The sequence below is a fragment of the Eucalyptus grandis genome, chromosome 10 (assembly GCF_016545825.1).
Source record: "Eucalyptus grandis isolate ANBG69807.140 chromosome 10, ASM1654582v1, whole genome shotgun sequence".
Taxonomy (NCBI): Eukaryota; Viridiplantae; Streptophyta; class Magnoliopsida; order Myrtales; family Myrtaceae; genus Eucalyptus; species Eucalyptus grandis.
Window position 1 is genome coordinate 4,176,989 of NC_052621.1, and position 14,715 is coordinate 4,191,703.

Here is a 14,715-nt window from a genome sequence, read left to right on the forward strand (position 1 = left end):
GAAGCGAGCTGAGCAGCTTCAAAACTGGGCTAGTCTTGCGGGCTTGCTTGCGGGCCCCAAGTGGGTTGGACCAAAAACTGAAATTGCGAACTGCGCTTGCGACACTTGCTGGGCTTGACTAAAGATGGGCTGCTATGCGGGCTCAAAGGAGCTGTTGGTTTGAGAAGCCTAGCCAATTCATGACCACGGTTGGGCTGAGCTTAGGCCGAAGATCTTTGGATGGAGGCCCGCTAGGGCTGCGGCTCGCTTGATTTGATGGCCCAAAGGAAGAGACTTGGACACTGGGGAGTTGATTGAGGAAATGGAAGCAGGCTGGTGGCACTGGCAACTACTTCGGTTGGCTACATAGACATGCGAAACAATGAAGATGATGTCGAAGAGGAGTCAACAACGAGGGCTTCTACTGGTTTTGCTAACTCAATGTGGCAGCGGCTAGGAAGAGGATTTGGTGAGGGTGGAAGATGTGTGGGCTGAAGCTTGCTCGGTTAATGGGCCACTGCAGAGAATCGAAGCAAAGAGAGAGAGAGAGCAACCGAGGGCTGGTTGTTGGATGCGTGTGGTCAACCGACCAACTGGGGAAAACATAAAGTTGACTGGGCCGATTGAAGGCTCGAACATGGCAGCTGAAGGCCGTAAGGCGTGAGAGGCAGGGAGGCACAAAGATGGAGCGGCTTCGGACATGTGGCGTTGCAAGGGCATCGATGGAGGAAAAGAAAATAGCAAAGAGTGAAAGTGAAACAAAACCGAAGGAGCTGTTTGCGTATTCGAAGAAAGAGAGAGAGATCAAGGCGGTGGGGAATGTAGATAGCGACGGGAGGGCCAACAGTTTTGCTTGATCAAAGAGATTGGATCAAGGGGCAAATTCCGCAATTTTATCCCTTCCATTGATTACTTTGTCCCATAATTCTTTCTAGAGTAAATTGAATTCATAAATAGCACAAATAGATGCCGAAAACACAGCCCCCAAACCATGCTCCGAATTCTTCCAATTGAACTTCAATTTCTCCATGAAACTTCCCAATTCAACGTTCAATTTGATGAAGAAGAAAGCCCATAAAATTTCTATAAGTTCCCAACACCCAAAGGCTTGGTAAAGAGGCCAAAAATTTAATCAATTTGGCCAATCCGAATTTCCGTTAATTTCTGCATTATCTGAATCAATTTTGCGTAAAAAATTTTGAAATCTCCGAAAATTCATCAGAGAATGAGTCGACATTCCTAAAATGAATCGTGACACGATAGAACTTTCAATTTCTGAAATTGGGTTCAAATTCGCGGTTAATTTCAATCTGATGCGATTTTGGCGTGACATAGTCTACCGGGTAACTTTTGTTGGAGAAATCCTCTTGAAGTGTTTTGAAGTTGACAAAACGTTTCCATCAGTCTAGTCTGAAGGTTTGCAGACTCGCTATTTAAAGTCCGAAGACCTCCAGGACAGCCGACTCAAGACTCAAAGTCTATCCTCATTGACAGTTTCTAATCCGTTGAAGAAAGGCTATCCGAACCTGGATGTTTCATTAAGGATGTGACCTTATCGACTAGAGAAGATCTCTTGGCTGGATATGACATAATAGAATCCTTTATTTGATCATAATTGATTCAAAGATTAAGGATCCGATGATTGGCAAAGTATACTTGGAATGTTCTACTTATGGAAACCGAGATCCTGATTGTATGGGCGAACATGATTGATGGGCTATTGACATGTTCCTTTAATAGCTCGAATGATCTTCCTAATTGATTTCGTCCAATAGGTAGATTGGAGGAATTCCTTTGCTAAGTGCCAACGGGTATGATGGCATGAAGGAGTATATAAGGAAGACATTCCAGTTGTTCAAGAGGGTGCACGATAGAAGAATTCCAAAGTCTGAAGCTCCTTGTTCTTAGTCAATTCATTTGTTGAGCAAAATCTTGTAAACAAAAGAGAGTCTATATTCATAAGAAACCTTGAGGAAGTGTGATAGAACATCTACACTTTGTGGAATCAAGGAAAAAGTCTTTGTAACTTCTCTTTTGTTCATAGTGAAATCCAGCCGGTGGGCATCGGTGCGGAAGAGTGGACGTAGGCTTGGAATAAGCCGAACCACTATAAATCTTGTGTTCAATTCTCTCTTCCCTACCCTTTACTTTACTTTGATCATATTTTCCTTTCTATCGTCTGCCTAGAATCGCTTCCATATCTCGAGAAATTGTTTGTTCACCTATTCACCCCCTCTAGGTGCTTATACTAGCTATCTCAACTTTTAGAAATTTTTAGTGCAATTGACCCGTGATCGATTTATCTCGAGTCACAATGTACATCTTCAACACATTGGCGATCCTCAATTGTTGTGAAAATCTCAAGATTTCAATTACAGGCACCGGGTACCAAAACGATAGAAAAATCGATCTAATGCCGATTGACGAATATTTTGCAATCAGGTGGAATCACCCACACTCGATCACATATCTCGGTCAAATTGACCTATCTCCGGTCTCTGATCGATTTCGACAGTGCCGTAATGACCGTTGCAGATCAACACGGTCAAGCAATCAATTCATGGTCGAATTCTCAAGTCTATTGCATTAAAATCCATTAATGGTTTCCCTAGATAATCTAATTATCTCATGAGTAATCAGATCAGCTCAGAGAATAGCACTATAGGCGCATCGACGAAAGGCCCAATTTATTTAATCGAAAGCAAATTCTGAAAATTCAAGCTATCACATTTCATGCCAACAAAGCTAATGCTAAAGTTTAAAATCAATTCATTCGATGTTGTGACATCATAAGTGGTGATATAACGGGTGGGTTTGTGGGTCAACGTGGTTAGAGCTCGTCGTTGGAGGCAATTTTCTTCAGTGTACCTATCATAGCCATGCCAATGCACTTGGATCAGCCCTTAAACGCCAAACTGGTGGCGGATCTTGGGGTCGGTGTGGAGGTCTAGAGAGAAGACGACAGTTGCAAGAGGGAGGAGGTGGCGAAAGCGATCGAGCTAGTGGTGGTTTAAGAAGGAGATGAGCAAGTCCGGAAAAGGGCCAAGGAACTAAGTGCGAGGATTTGGGAGAGGCAAGAGGAGAAAGATATGAGCACGGCATTGAAGAAGTTGGAACAACTTTTTGAAGATCAAACAACTCTTAATCTTGCAAAGCGTGACTTGACATGGTGGACCTAGATTTGGATTTGCTAGTTCTTTGGGATAATTCATGGAGTTGGAGGCATAAATAAGAGGAGGAAAATGTCATTTTGCATGATGTTTCACGAATTTGATCTGATTATCGATCTTTTCCGAACTCTTTAATTTTCATGGTCAAAACAAAACAAAACAAAAAATAAGAAAGCTGTCGAAAAATTCAAGACGAGTTGAATACATATATGTTAGCTGACTAGCTACAAATTATAGCATTGACTCTCCTTATCAAGGAGACAAGTTTCAACCTTTCTAGTCTTTATATGTTATGAACTCTATAAGATTTTCATAAAGCCCAACCAAATTTTTCATGTTTGCTCTATTTTCTGGAGATTTTGCTCTTTTGTTCCCGTGCACGATTTTGCTCGATTCTAGAGCTGTGACCGACAATTGGAGCTGTTTTTTGGAGGCTGGGCTCGCCTTCCCCTCCTATTCCTTCCCACCAAACCGATTGGACTGGTACGCCCTCCTTCTAGAGTTATGCTCTGTTCGTGCTTGGGTTCCGGGTTACTCTCAGGTTTGTCATCTGGTATGGCTTCTTCGTCTGCAATGATAACTAGAGAAGTGGCCTTGGCCCAACTTGTTGCAGATGGTTCTGGTGGGCGGATTCCCTCTTTGGGTCCTCAAGCTCAGCCCTCTTCAGTTGCTGCTGAACTTACGGTAGCACCTCAGGCTAATGCGACACCCTCGAGCAGAGGCCCTCGAGTGTCCCGTAAGGCCCCACAAGGCCCTTATGCTTCTCATGGTCGTTCCCGCACTAGGTCCACCTATAAACATCCTCAGCCCAACAACCTACAAGGAAAAGATCCCCCTCCCGCCTGCTCGTGGGCCAACATAGCTAAAATAACGACTAAGGGGTATAATCTTTCGTTTATTCCCCCTACCTATGTTGATGATAAGCCTATTATTAAATTATCTGCTGAAATTCTGGAGGCTACCGACCCTAAATGACATGAATGCCTAGTTGGGTACTACATTGGGAAGAAACTCCCATTCAAATTAATCGAGACAACTTTGAAGCATGCTTAGGGGCAAAAATTGGTTGAAGTCTTGGCCGATAACTAGGGGTTCTACTTTTTTCACATCCCGGATAATGAGTTTCGTAAAAAGATCTTAGATGGTGGCCCGCTAACCATCGCCAGAGTTCCTTTGGTCTTACAACAATGGCAACTAAGGTTGAAGCTTAAAAAAGACAACCACTCTTTGGTCCCTATTTGGATTAGGTTGAAGAATCTTCCCTTTGCGCTTTGGTATGTGATGGGGATAAGTACAGTGGCCAATGTGGTGGGCAAACCACTGTATGTTGATCTCCGTACCGAGCAAATGAAATTGATCTCGTTTGCAAGAGTTTATGTGGAGATATCAGCAACACAGCCTAGGTGTAACTCAATGGACAGAGACCTTGATGGGGAATCTTGTTCCGTGAAGATTAAGTACGAATTGCGACCAATTGCATGCCTGAGTTGTGGCACTTTTGGCCACAAGTGTGCCCCGCCTCCTACCCCCTCAAGCCCAAAAGGAGAAGCCCAACAAGACTCAATTGTTGAACTCCCTGCTCCTGCTATCCAGCCCTTGACCCCTGTTTCAGAAGCGGCTGCAACATCTAATGGTCTTGGGCTTGAATGGAACCAAGTTGGTGGTAGGAGGAAAAAGCATTCCCTCACACCCAAGGAGTGGTTGTCCTCTCTTCCAAATGCACCTTTGAAACGGACCAACCCTTAAATTTGAAGGGCGTCTCTTCAGGATCAATGAAGCCTTCCACTTTTGCTCGGAGGAACCAGAGGCGCCTAAAGGAGCTGAGGTAGGTTTGCACTCCCCTTGAGGCTCCCGTTAGCATTCCTAAGGACAACTCGGTGACTGCCACGAACTATATTGCTCCGTCCTCCTCTGATGAAGAATCGGATGGGCATGCTAGTCAGGTTAGTAGTTCGAACGATGATGATTTGTTGGACCCTTCCTCTCTTAAGGTCACCTCTGTTGGAGAAATCTTCTTGAAGTGTTTTGAAGCTGACAAAACGTTTCCATCGGGGTCTAGTCGAAGGCTTGCGGACTACGCTATTTAAAGTCCGAAGACCTCCAGGACAGCCGGAGACTCAAGACTTAAAGTCTATCCTCATTAACAGTCTCTAATCCGTTGAAGAAAGGTTATCCAGAACTGGATGTTTCGTCAAGGATTTAACCTTATCAACTGGAGAAGATCTCGTGGCTGGAAAAGACATAACGGAATCCTTTGATTGATCGAAGATTGACTCGATAATTGAAGATCCGGTGATTGCCTAAATATTATTGGAAGGTTCTACTTATGGAAACCGAGATCCTGATTGTATGGGCGAACGGGATTGATGGGCTATCGACACGTTCCTTTAATAGCTCGGATAATCTTCCTAATTGATTCCGTCCAACGGGTAGATTGGAGGAATTCCTTTGGTAAGTGCCAACGAGTATGATGGCATAAATGAGTATATAAGGAAGACGTTCTAAGTTGTTGAGGTGTGCGCGATAGAAGAATTCCAAAGTATGAAGCTCCTTTTGTTTAGACAATTCCTTTGAGCGAATACTTGTATACAAAAGAGAGTCTATATTTGTGAGAAATCTTGAGGAGGTGTGGTAGAACATCTACTTTGTGGAATCAAGGCAAAGCTGTGCTGTAACTTCTCTTTTGTTCATAAGTAAAATCCAGCCGGTGGGCATGTGCGGAAGAGTGGACGTAGGCTTGGAATAAACCGAACCACTATAAATCCCGTGTTCAATTTTCTCTTCCTTACTCTCTTTACCTTGATCGTATTTCATTTTGTTAATCAAAGAGAGAATTTCCTTTTTATCGTTTGCCAAGAATCGCTTCCATATCTCGATAAATTGTTTGTGCACCTATTCACCCCCTCTAGGTGCTTATACTAGCTATCTCAACCTCCACTTGTAAAGAGCTTTACCCGGATAGAAAAAGACTCGGATACACCCAGCCCCTTCTCCTGCTGTTCAGCCTAGGCCGACATCTAATCGGCGGAGATCAAGCAAGTGAAGGTAGGCATTGTTCTCTTATACTATACTACTTATGTATATAGGTTTTTGGAATATTAGAGGCTTGGTTAACCTTATTAGACAAGCAGAAGTTAGGAATCTAGTTACTTCTAATGGGCTATGTTTTGTTGGTTTGCTGGAGACTAAAGTCTAAGAATCTCTTTTTGGTTTTATCTCTACAAACCTCTTGTCTAGTTGGTGTTGGGTAGCCAATTACAAGTTCTCCCGAGGGGTAGGATTTAGGTCGGCTGGAACTCTTCCCTGGTTAGTTTTAAGGTGTCCTCTTCTAATGCTCAAGTGGTCTATGAGAGTCTTAAGATTCTTTTGTCGGGGCTGGTTTATTGTATCTCAGTGATCTATGCAAAGCATACCTTTTTAGCTAGGCAGCCTTTGTGGACGGATATTGTCCAAAAGAATTTTATCTTACAAGACATGGTTTGGATGGTGGCTGTGGATTTTAATGCCACCAAGGATCCATCTGATCGGATTGGGCATTCGAACTCTTGGATTCCTTACTTTGATGAATTTAATTAGTGTCTTTCTCAGACAGAGCTGGAAGATCTGAGGTATGTTGGCATTCACTTCACCTGGTTTACTTCATCTGGAGCAAGCTGGAAACTAAGGAAGATAGATTGTGTGCTTGTCAATACAAAGTGGAGCCAAGAATTCTCCTATTCAGAAGCCTCCTTCTTGGACCCTGACATTTCTGACCATACTCCTATGATAGTAAAGGTGTTGCAACCAGTTCATCGGAGGAAACCCTTTAAGTTCTTTGATTTATGGACAAAGCACTCAAACTTCCATGCTATTGTTACTCAAGTATGGAAGAGTCTCGGTGAAGGTTTTCCCGTGTATGGGTTAGTGAGCAAGCTAAAAACCCTCAAAGGCCATTTAAAGCTACTCAATAGGGAGTCATTCTTTAATATCTCTAAAAGGGTAGATGTGGTAAGGAATGCTCTTCAGCTCACCCAAGTTGGCCTCTAGCAGGACCCGACCAACGAAGCTCTTATAGAGCTGGAGAAGACTCATTAGTGGAACTTTGTAAACTTATGGAGTCAGGAAGAGTCCTTCTTTAGACAGAAGTCCAAGATCAAATGGCTCAAAGAGGGTGACCGGAATACTAAGTTCTTCCACCACTCTGTCAATAAGAGATATCCGAGGAACAGAATCCTTTCTGTCATGGACACATCCGGTATTCTTGTCTCGGATCCAGCGATGGTGCAGCACACCTTTGTCTCCCACTTTCAAGAACTCGTAGCGCCGAGGACCTTGCCTTTGAGGCCGTTACTACTAGATGTACAGGAGGTCATACGGCATCCTCTAAGTGAGGAGCAGGTTAGTTCACTTACTCATCATGTTTTTGAGTCTTAGATCCGTAACACTCTTTTCTCCCTTGCTTGTGGGAAGGTGCCTGGACCGGACAGGTTTGGGGTGGAGTTTTTCAAGCTTAACCGGGAGATTGTAGGGCCATTGGTCCTAGAAGCGATTAAAAATTTCTTTACCTTAGGGAGACTTCTTCGGGAGCTTAATAACACCATCCTTGTCTTGATGCCTAAAGTTCCTAATGCTTCTTCAGTCAATGATTATAGGCCTATTGCCTGCTGCAATACTATTTACAAATGTATCACCAAGGTTTTGGCTAACCAGGTGGCTGCAGTTCTACTTGATGTTATCAGCTAGTCTCAAAATGCTTTCGTCAAAGGGCAGTGTATCAGGGACAGCATTCTTTTAGCCTAGGAACGTTTTACTGGATTCCACCTGGACCCTTATTCCCCTAAGTGTGCAGTCAAGGTGGACTTCCAAAAGGTCTATGATACGGTGGATTAAGACTTTCTCGAGTTGGTTCTCCGTGCTTTTGGATTTCCCAACCAGCTGATTCGGCTCATTTATGGTTTGTGTATGTACACCAAAGTATTATATTTCTCTAAATGAGGAATTACATGGCTTTTTCCCGAGTGGCCGCAACTTGCATCAGGGGGATCCCATCTCCCTTTATCTTTTTACCTTGGTCATGGATGTTAGGGAAATCTGTTATGATGTTTTGAAGATGACAAAATAAATCAAAGGCTACTAACATGTTTAATGGTTAAGTAATAAACCATGCAGATGATAGAACATGTAAATGATATTGTCAAAGTGTGAAGACGATCAGAAGACTTAACGTAACACATTTCCAAAGTATATTCTGAAAATTTCAGACTTTTGTGTCAAAGTCGAAGCTATGGACTTTAGTGTCAAAGTGTTCTACATCGTAAGTCTGCTCATTCGACAAATTCCAAGCTGAACGTGAATGATGAACCGGAAGACGGACTCTATGCTTTGAAGCTGAACCGAGAGAGACGGACTCTATGTGGGAGCTGAACTTATTCAGACGGTGTTCAGACCTTAAAGCTAAATCTGTTGAAGCGAGAATATGTTCGGACTCGGATTGCAAAGTCTATCGCACTCAGACTCAGATTGTAAAGTCTATGGCTCTCGGACTTTACATCCGATTTCGACGAACGTAACTCAAGCCCAATCATATAACGGCTAGTGATCTAGTTTGGATTCCACATCAAGATTGATTTGATTGACTCAATCTATTTGATTGACGGTTGGATCTTGAAGACAAGATCTTTCTATACGAAGAAGCTTTACTTATGGAAACCAAGATTCCGTTTGTATGGGCGATCGGAATCAATTTGGGATTTTACCTTTGTCACTCATCATCTACCAAATCTTCTAGATACAGAGCTGTCCAATGGGTATATTGGAAGACGATTCTCTGGGATACTGTCCAACGGCTAGTTTGGAAGTGGAGAAGTATTTAAGGAGATGAAGGACCGATGAGCAAGTAAGAGTTAGAGCGTAGAATTTATAATTCCAAAGTCGAGCGACCTTCGATCATACACTTGTCTTTGGAGAGCTTAAACGTTTGTGATCGTGAGAGAAATACCAAAGAGTGACTTAGTGAGATAGTGTGATCTACTAAGTGTTTGCACTCAAAGTTGTAATCTCTTGTTGATTGCATAGTGGAATCCGGCCAAGAAGGCTGTTAGCGTGGGAGAGTGGACGTAGGCTTGGATTAAGCCGAACCACTATAAACCTTGTGTTCTTATTCTCTTCCCTAACTCCTTTGTTTTATTCGAAGTTTATTTTATTCCGCATATATTTTCCAAGGTTTAGTTTAAACACCTATTCACCCCCTCTAGGTGTTCATACTAGCATTCACAATTGGTATCAGAGCCAAGTGCTCGGTTTATAAAAGTGTTTTTTTTACTTTTGAGCTAAAGATTCTTTATAGCTAGTATCTTGGCACCAGAACTTATGGAAGGGCAAAGCAACACAAGGCCACCATATTTTGATGGAAAGGAATACGACGTATGGAAGAACAAAATGAAAGCATTCTTAAGATCCAGAGATCTCTTACAATGGGATGTTGTGGAAAGAGGAATCAACCCCATTGCCGCGTCTACATCAAATAAGAATGGCAAAGACAAAGAAACCAAACCCCCCGCTCCTATGTCTCGGACGGAGATGTCCAAAAGAGAAGCGCTTGATGCGAAAGCAATTTATTCTTTATATTGCGCTTTGTCGCCTACTGAATATAACATAATCTCTTCATGTGAAACAGCAAAAGAAGTTTGGGATAAACTTCATGTTACATTTGAAGGGACCGATCGTGTAAAAGAGACAAAAGTAAACTTCCTGCTCGGCAAATATGAATCCTTCAAGATGAAGCAAGGAGAATCGATTGGAGATATGTTTGATCGTTTTACAGAAATTGTAAACGGTTTGGCATATCAAGATCATCCAATTTCTTCCCCAATGATGGTCAACAAACTCTTGCGAGGTCTCTCAAAAGATTGGAATCATGTTAAGACCTCAATCCGGCGGACTCGAGAGGATTATGCCACTCTCCGTTGATGAATTGATTGGCACTCAACAAATCAATGATGAAGATCCCGAAGGTAAGAAGTCCGTTGCTTTAATATCTAATGCTGTTTTTGATGAAACGGATTCAGAAAATAACATGGACGACGAAGAACTTGCCTTTATGGTCAAGAAATTCAAAAAGCTGAGTAGAAAAGGAAGGAAATTCAATGGAATAAGTCAATACAAGCATAATGGCCAGAAAAGAATCATGAAAGAAGATGATGAGCAAGAGAATATACGCTTGATGGCACATTCAGAGTCTGAGTCTGACTCGGACACAGACTCAGAATCCGATGAGGAAATCGAGGTAAGTTATTCAAAAATTCCTCTCGAAGTTTCAAAGTATATAAATGAGCTTTGTTCAAATCTCAAATATTCTCTTAAAAGGATTTTCGAACTTAAAAATGAGAATTCTCGACTTAGGCAACAAGATCTTTCTCAAAAAGAAAATTTTGAAATTTTGCAAAAAGATTTTCTACAAACAAAAGAAAATCGAGATTTACTTGTCAAAGAAAATGATTCTTTGAAGAAAGAATTTTCAAATATTTCGACAAAATTCTCAAATGGATCAAAAACATTAGAGCATATCCTTTCCATACAAGTTCCTTACTATAATAAGTCAGGACTTGGTTTCAATAAGGAAAGTGATTCTCTAATTGATTTTCCTAAAGTCAATGAGAGACTTAAACAAAGACCTCCAATGACATTTTACAAAAATCATTTTCAAAAAATCTTTGTAAAACATGTTGGTCGAAATGCCCTCAAATGTTCAAATTGTGGAGATTCTGAACACGTTGAAAAAGATTGTCCTAAAGTCTGGAGACCTATCAAGAAAAATTGGATAAAAACAGCATACTCTACTAACTCTCATGGACCCAAGAAAAAATGAGTACCAAAGAAAAGATGAGTTGTTTTTTGCAGGATATAAAGAAGAAAGAAGAAAGAGAGTTTGGTAAGAAATGTATATATTTTTATTCTCAATTTGGTTTGAGTACACAATTTAAAATTTCTCATTATGCTTGATATTCGATATATCCTTGGTTGATTGAGATTTTATAATAATCATATTCCTTGATTTGTTTCAATGAAGAAAGAATCGTATGATTTGTTTGTGATTCGTAAGTTGAGATTTGACTTAATACGTGCGATTATTTGAGATAATTCAGATTATTTTGTCTAATTTTATACTCTCAGATTTAATCATATTTTGCAAAGTGAAAATCTGTTTTACGTAATGATGCAAGATATTCTTAGATATTCAAAGATTTTATTCTCTTTGTTTTTATCATACCATGACTAAGTAAGAATTTAATTTTCAAAATATCATTGTGCATAATATTCTTTCTTTGAGTACTCTGTTATGATGAATTAAGAAAGAATATTTGGAGATTATATATTTTCCTCTAATGTCATGGAAGGATCCAAATTGATGGATACCAAAAAGAAAATGAGTTGATTGCAGGAAATTCAATAAGGCAAGAATGATTACAAATCTATGCAGATTTTGGTGCAATAAGAAAAGAATCTCAGGCGAAGATTGGTAATATTTTTTTTAATAAATGGTATATTTGAAAAATATACCATGGGTAAGAGATTTTTTTTTTCATCCTGCCTTGCAAATTTCTACGTGCATTTATCATGATTTTGGATGATTGTTTATTATATTGCGAATATCTTTTGTCATAAATATAAGGTATTGCAATTTTGGCACGTGACAGAAATATCTATTTTCATTTTGCAAAATGCATATCTGAAATTTATTCTCAAGGAAATCTCTTTGATCTCGAAAGATATTACTACATATTCATGAATATTCTTGCTATATTCTTAGAAGATATATTATATCTAGCAAGTTTGATCTGCAAATCAAAGGAATATATTACGTGACATTTTTGCAAAGATGGTTATACATTATACAAGATTTTGCAGGTGACAATAGAATCTTCCATATGAATTTTGGAAAGCTTGATCAGAAATTTTTGAAGATTCTATACTATCTTCTAGAGGTTGAATTCGAGACGAGCTTGATTGAAGAAAATAAAATTCTGCCTCGAATTTCAAAATGCAAGTGATCGTTGCGGATGTTGCTACAAAGGAAATACTGGAAAAATATTATGTTCAACGTGCACAAGCAACAATTGTTTCTATTTGAAAATATTGTCATGATGACAGGGGAGAAAGCAAATCCAAAAGAAAAGGAAAAGAATCATAATCATCTCAAAAAGGCAACAAATTGAGGGGGAGCTTTGATCAATTATGGAAAAATCTTTTTGGATTGATCATGATCTTATTATGGATGGAAGGAAAGGTAAATGTGTCAGAATTTGTTCTAAAAATCCGGTTAGTGCATTTTTTTACCTTTTGTCATTAACAAATCTTGTATTGATATTATCATTTTATTATGACAAAAATGGTACGTGCATTTTATGATGCATCCGTGATTTTCATTGGATATTTGCTAATATATATTATCGAAGTGAGCTATACTGGATATTTTTAATATTCGATTTACTTTATAAAAGCTGATTTTTGGAAATTGTGATTCATGCAAGATATTTGTTATCATTCTCTATGTGATACTTTTTCCATTATTATCACTTTTGATTATGACAAAAAGGGGAGAAGATATGAATATGCATATGTGTTGATTAGTTGATATTATCTATGGCATAATATTGAGTTGAGATTATTTTTCTATATATTGTTATGCTCAATCTATTTGCTATCTTCTGATATCCTTTGATTTAAATTAATATTTTTAAAAGTATGTTTACAAATCTGCATATTCAGAGATTGTTTTGTTATCATCAAAAAGGGGGAGATTGTTAGGGAAAATCCCTTATGATGTTTTGAAGATGACAAAATAAATCAAAGGCTACTAACATATTTAATGGTTAAGTAATAGACCATGCAGATGATAGAACATGTAAATGATATTGTCAAAGTGTGAAGACGATCAGAAGACTTAACGTAACACATGTCCAAAGTATATTCTGAAGATTTCCGGACTTACGTGTCAAAGTCTGCTTGCCGAGACTTTAGTGTCAAAGTCTGTTCTACATCAGAAGTCTGCTCATTCTGACAAATTCCAAACTGAACGTGAATGATGAACCAGAAGACAGACTCTATGCTGAAGCTAAACCAGAAGACAGACTCTATGTGGGAGCTGAACTTATTCAGACGGTGTTCAGACCTTAAAGCTAAATCTGTTCGAAGCGAGAATATGTTCGGACTCGGATTGCAAAGTCTATCGCACTCGAGACTCAGATTGTAAAGTCTATGGCTCTCGAGACTTTACATCCAGACTCGACGAACGTAACTCAAGCCCAATCATATAACGGCTAGTGATCTGGTTTGGATTCCACATCAAGATTGATTTGATTGACTCAATCTATTTGATTGACGGTTGGATCTTGAAGACAAGATCTTTCTATACGAAGAAGCTTTACTTATGGAAACCAAGATTCCGTTTGTATGGGCGATCGGAATCAATTTGGGATTTTACCTTTGTCACTCATCAGCTACCAAATCTTCTAGATACTGAGCTGTCCAATGGGTATATTGGAAGACGATTCTGCGGGATACTGTCCAACGGCTAGTTTGGAAGTGGAGAAGTATTTAAGGAGATGAAGGACCGATGAGCAAGTAAGAGTTAGAGCGTAGAATTTATAATTCCAAAGTCGAGCGACCTTCGATCATACACTTGTCTTTGGAGAGCTTAAACGTTTGTGATCGTGAGAGAAATACCAAAGAGTGACTTAGTGAGATAGTGTGATCTACTAAGTGTTTGCACTCAAAGTTGTAATCTTTTGTTGATTGCATAGTGGAATCCAGCCAAGAAGGCTGTTAGCGTGGGAGAGTGGACGTAGGCTTGGATTAAGCCGAACCACTATAAATCTTGTATTCTTATTCTCTTCCCTAACTCCTTTGTTTTATTCGAAGTTTATTTTATTCCGCATATATTTGCCAAGGTTTAGTTTAAACACCTATTCACCCCCTCTAGGTGTTCATACTAGCATTCACAATGGAGGTGTTCTCGGGGATTCTGAGCTTACGTGCTAGGCAATCGGGATTCTTATACTTTTGGAGGTGCAAAGCATTGGAGTTTTTACACTTATTCTTTGCGGATGATGTCTTCCTTTTTTGCAAAGCTGATATGGCCTCGGTTTCTCTCTTGAATGAAGGCCTTGATACCTTCTCAGCTTGGAGTGGACTAAGGCCAAATACAAACAAGAGTGAGGTATTCCTTGCTGGAGAATTGGCTCCTTTTCGGAGTTAAATTCTCCATGCATTCGGTTTCCATGAAGGGAAGTTGTCGGTTCGCTATCTGAGGGTGCCCATTATCTCCTCAAGGCTTGGTAAGGCGGATTGTATTTTCCTGATTGATCGCATTACTGCAAGGGTACAATCTTGGACCCAGTGTTTCCTCTCTTTTGCAGACCGTCTTCAGTTGATCAAGTCTGTCATTCATGCAATTCAAGCTTATTGGGCTAGTGCGTTTATTATCCCTACTGTAGTGTTGGATCGCATTGAACAAGTTTGTCGCGGCCAAATTTTCGGGGGTGAACTACCTAGGGTTTGGCTAATGGATTGTTAAGCCTAGACTTAA

The 14,715-nt window shown here is 40.0% G+C and overlaps 1 protein-coding gene across 1 annotated transcript; it reads left to right on the plus strand.

Annotated features, from left to right (window-relative positions):
• Positions 1 to 4,430: 4,430 nt before the first annotated feature.
• On the plus strand, positions 4,431 to 7,871 carry LOC120289171. The gene is made up of 6 exons (XM_039303699.1): positions 4,431 to 4,812; positions 4,904 to 4,974; positions 5,018 to 5,092; positions 6,738 to 7,136; positions 7,251 to 7,526; positions 7,599 to 7,871. The coding sequence occupies exons 1-6, from the start codon at positions 4,431 to 4,433 to the stop codon at positions 7,869 to 7,871; spliced, it is 1,476 nt and encodes a 491-aa protein (XP_039159633.1).
• The last annotated feature ends 6,844 nt before the right edge of the window (positions 7,872 to 14,715 follow it).

What these genes read in the sequence shown, in the direction of transcription:
- LOC120289171 (XM_039303699.1), top strand. Translation starts at nt 4,431, where the DNA reads ATGGGGATAAGTACAGTGGCCAATGTGGTGGGCAAACCACTGTATGTT. An exon ending in AGGCGCCTAAAGGAGCTGAG is followed by an intron (nt 4,975 to 5,017) that starts GTAGGTTTGCAC and finishes AGCATTCCTAAG; the next exon opens with GACAACTCGGTGACTGCCAC. An exon ending in TCTCTAAAAGGGTAGATGTG is followed by an intron (nt 7,137 to 7,250) that starts GTAAGGAATGCT and finishes TTATGGAGTCAG; the next exon opens with GAAGAGTCCTTCTTTAGACA.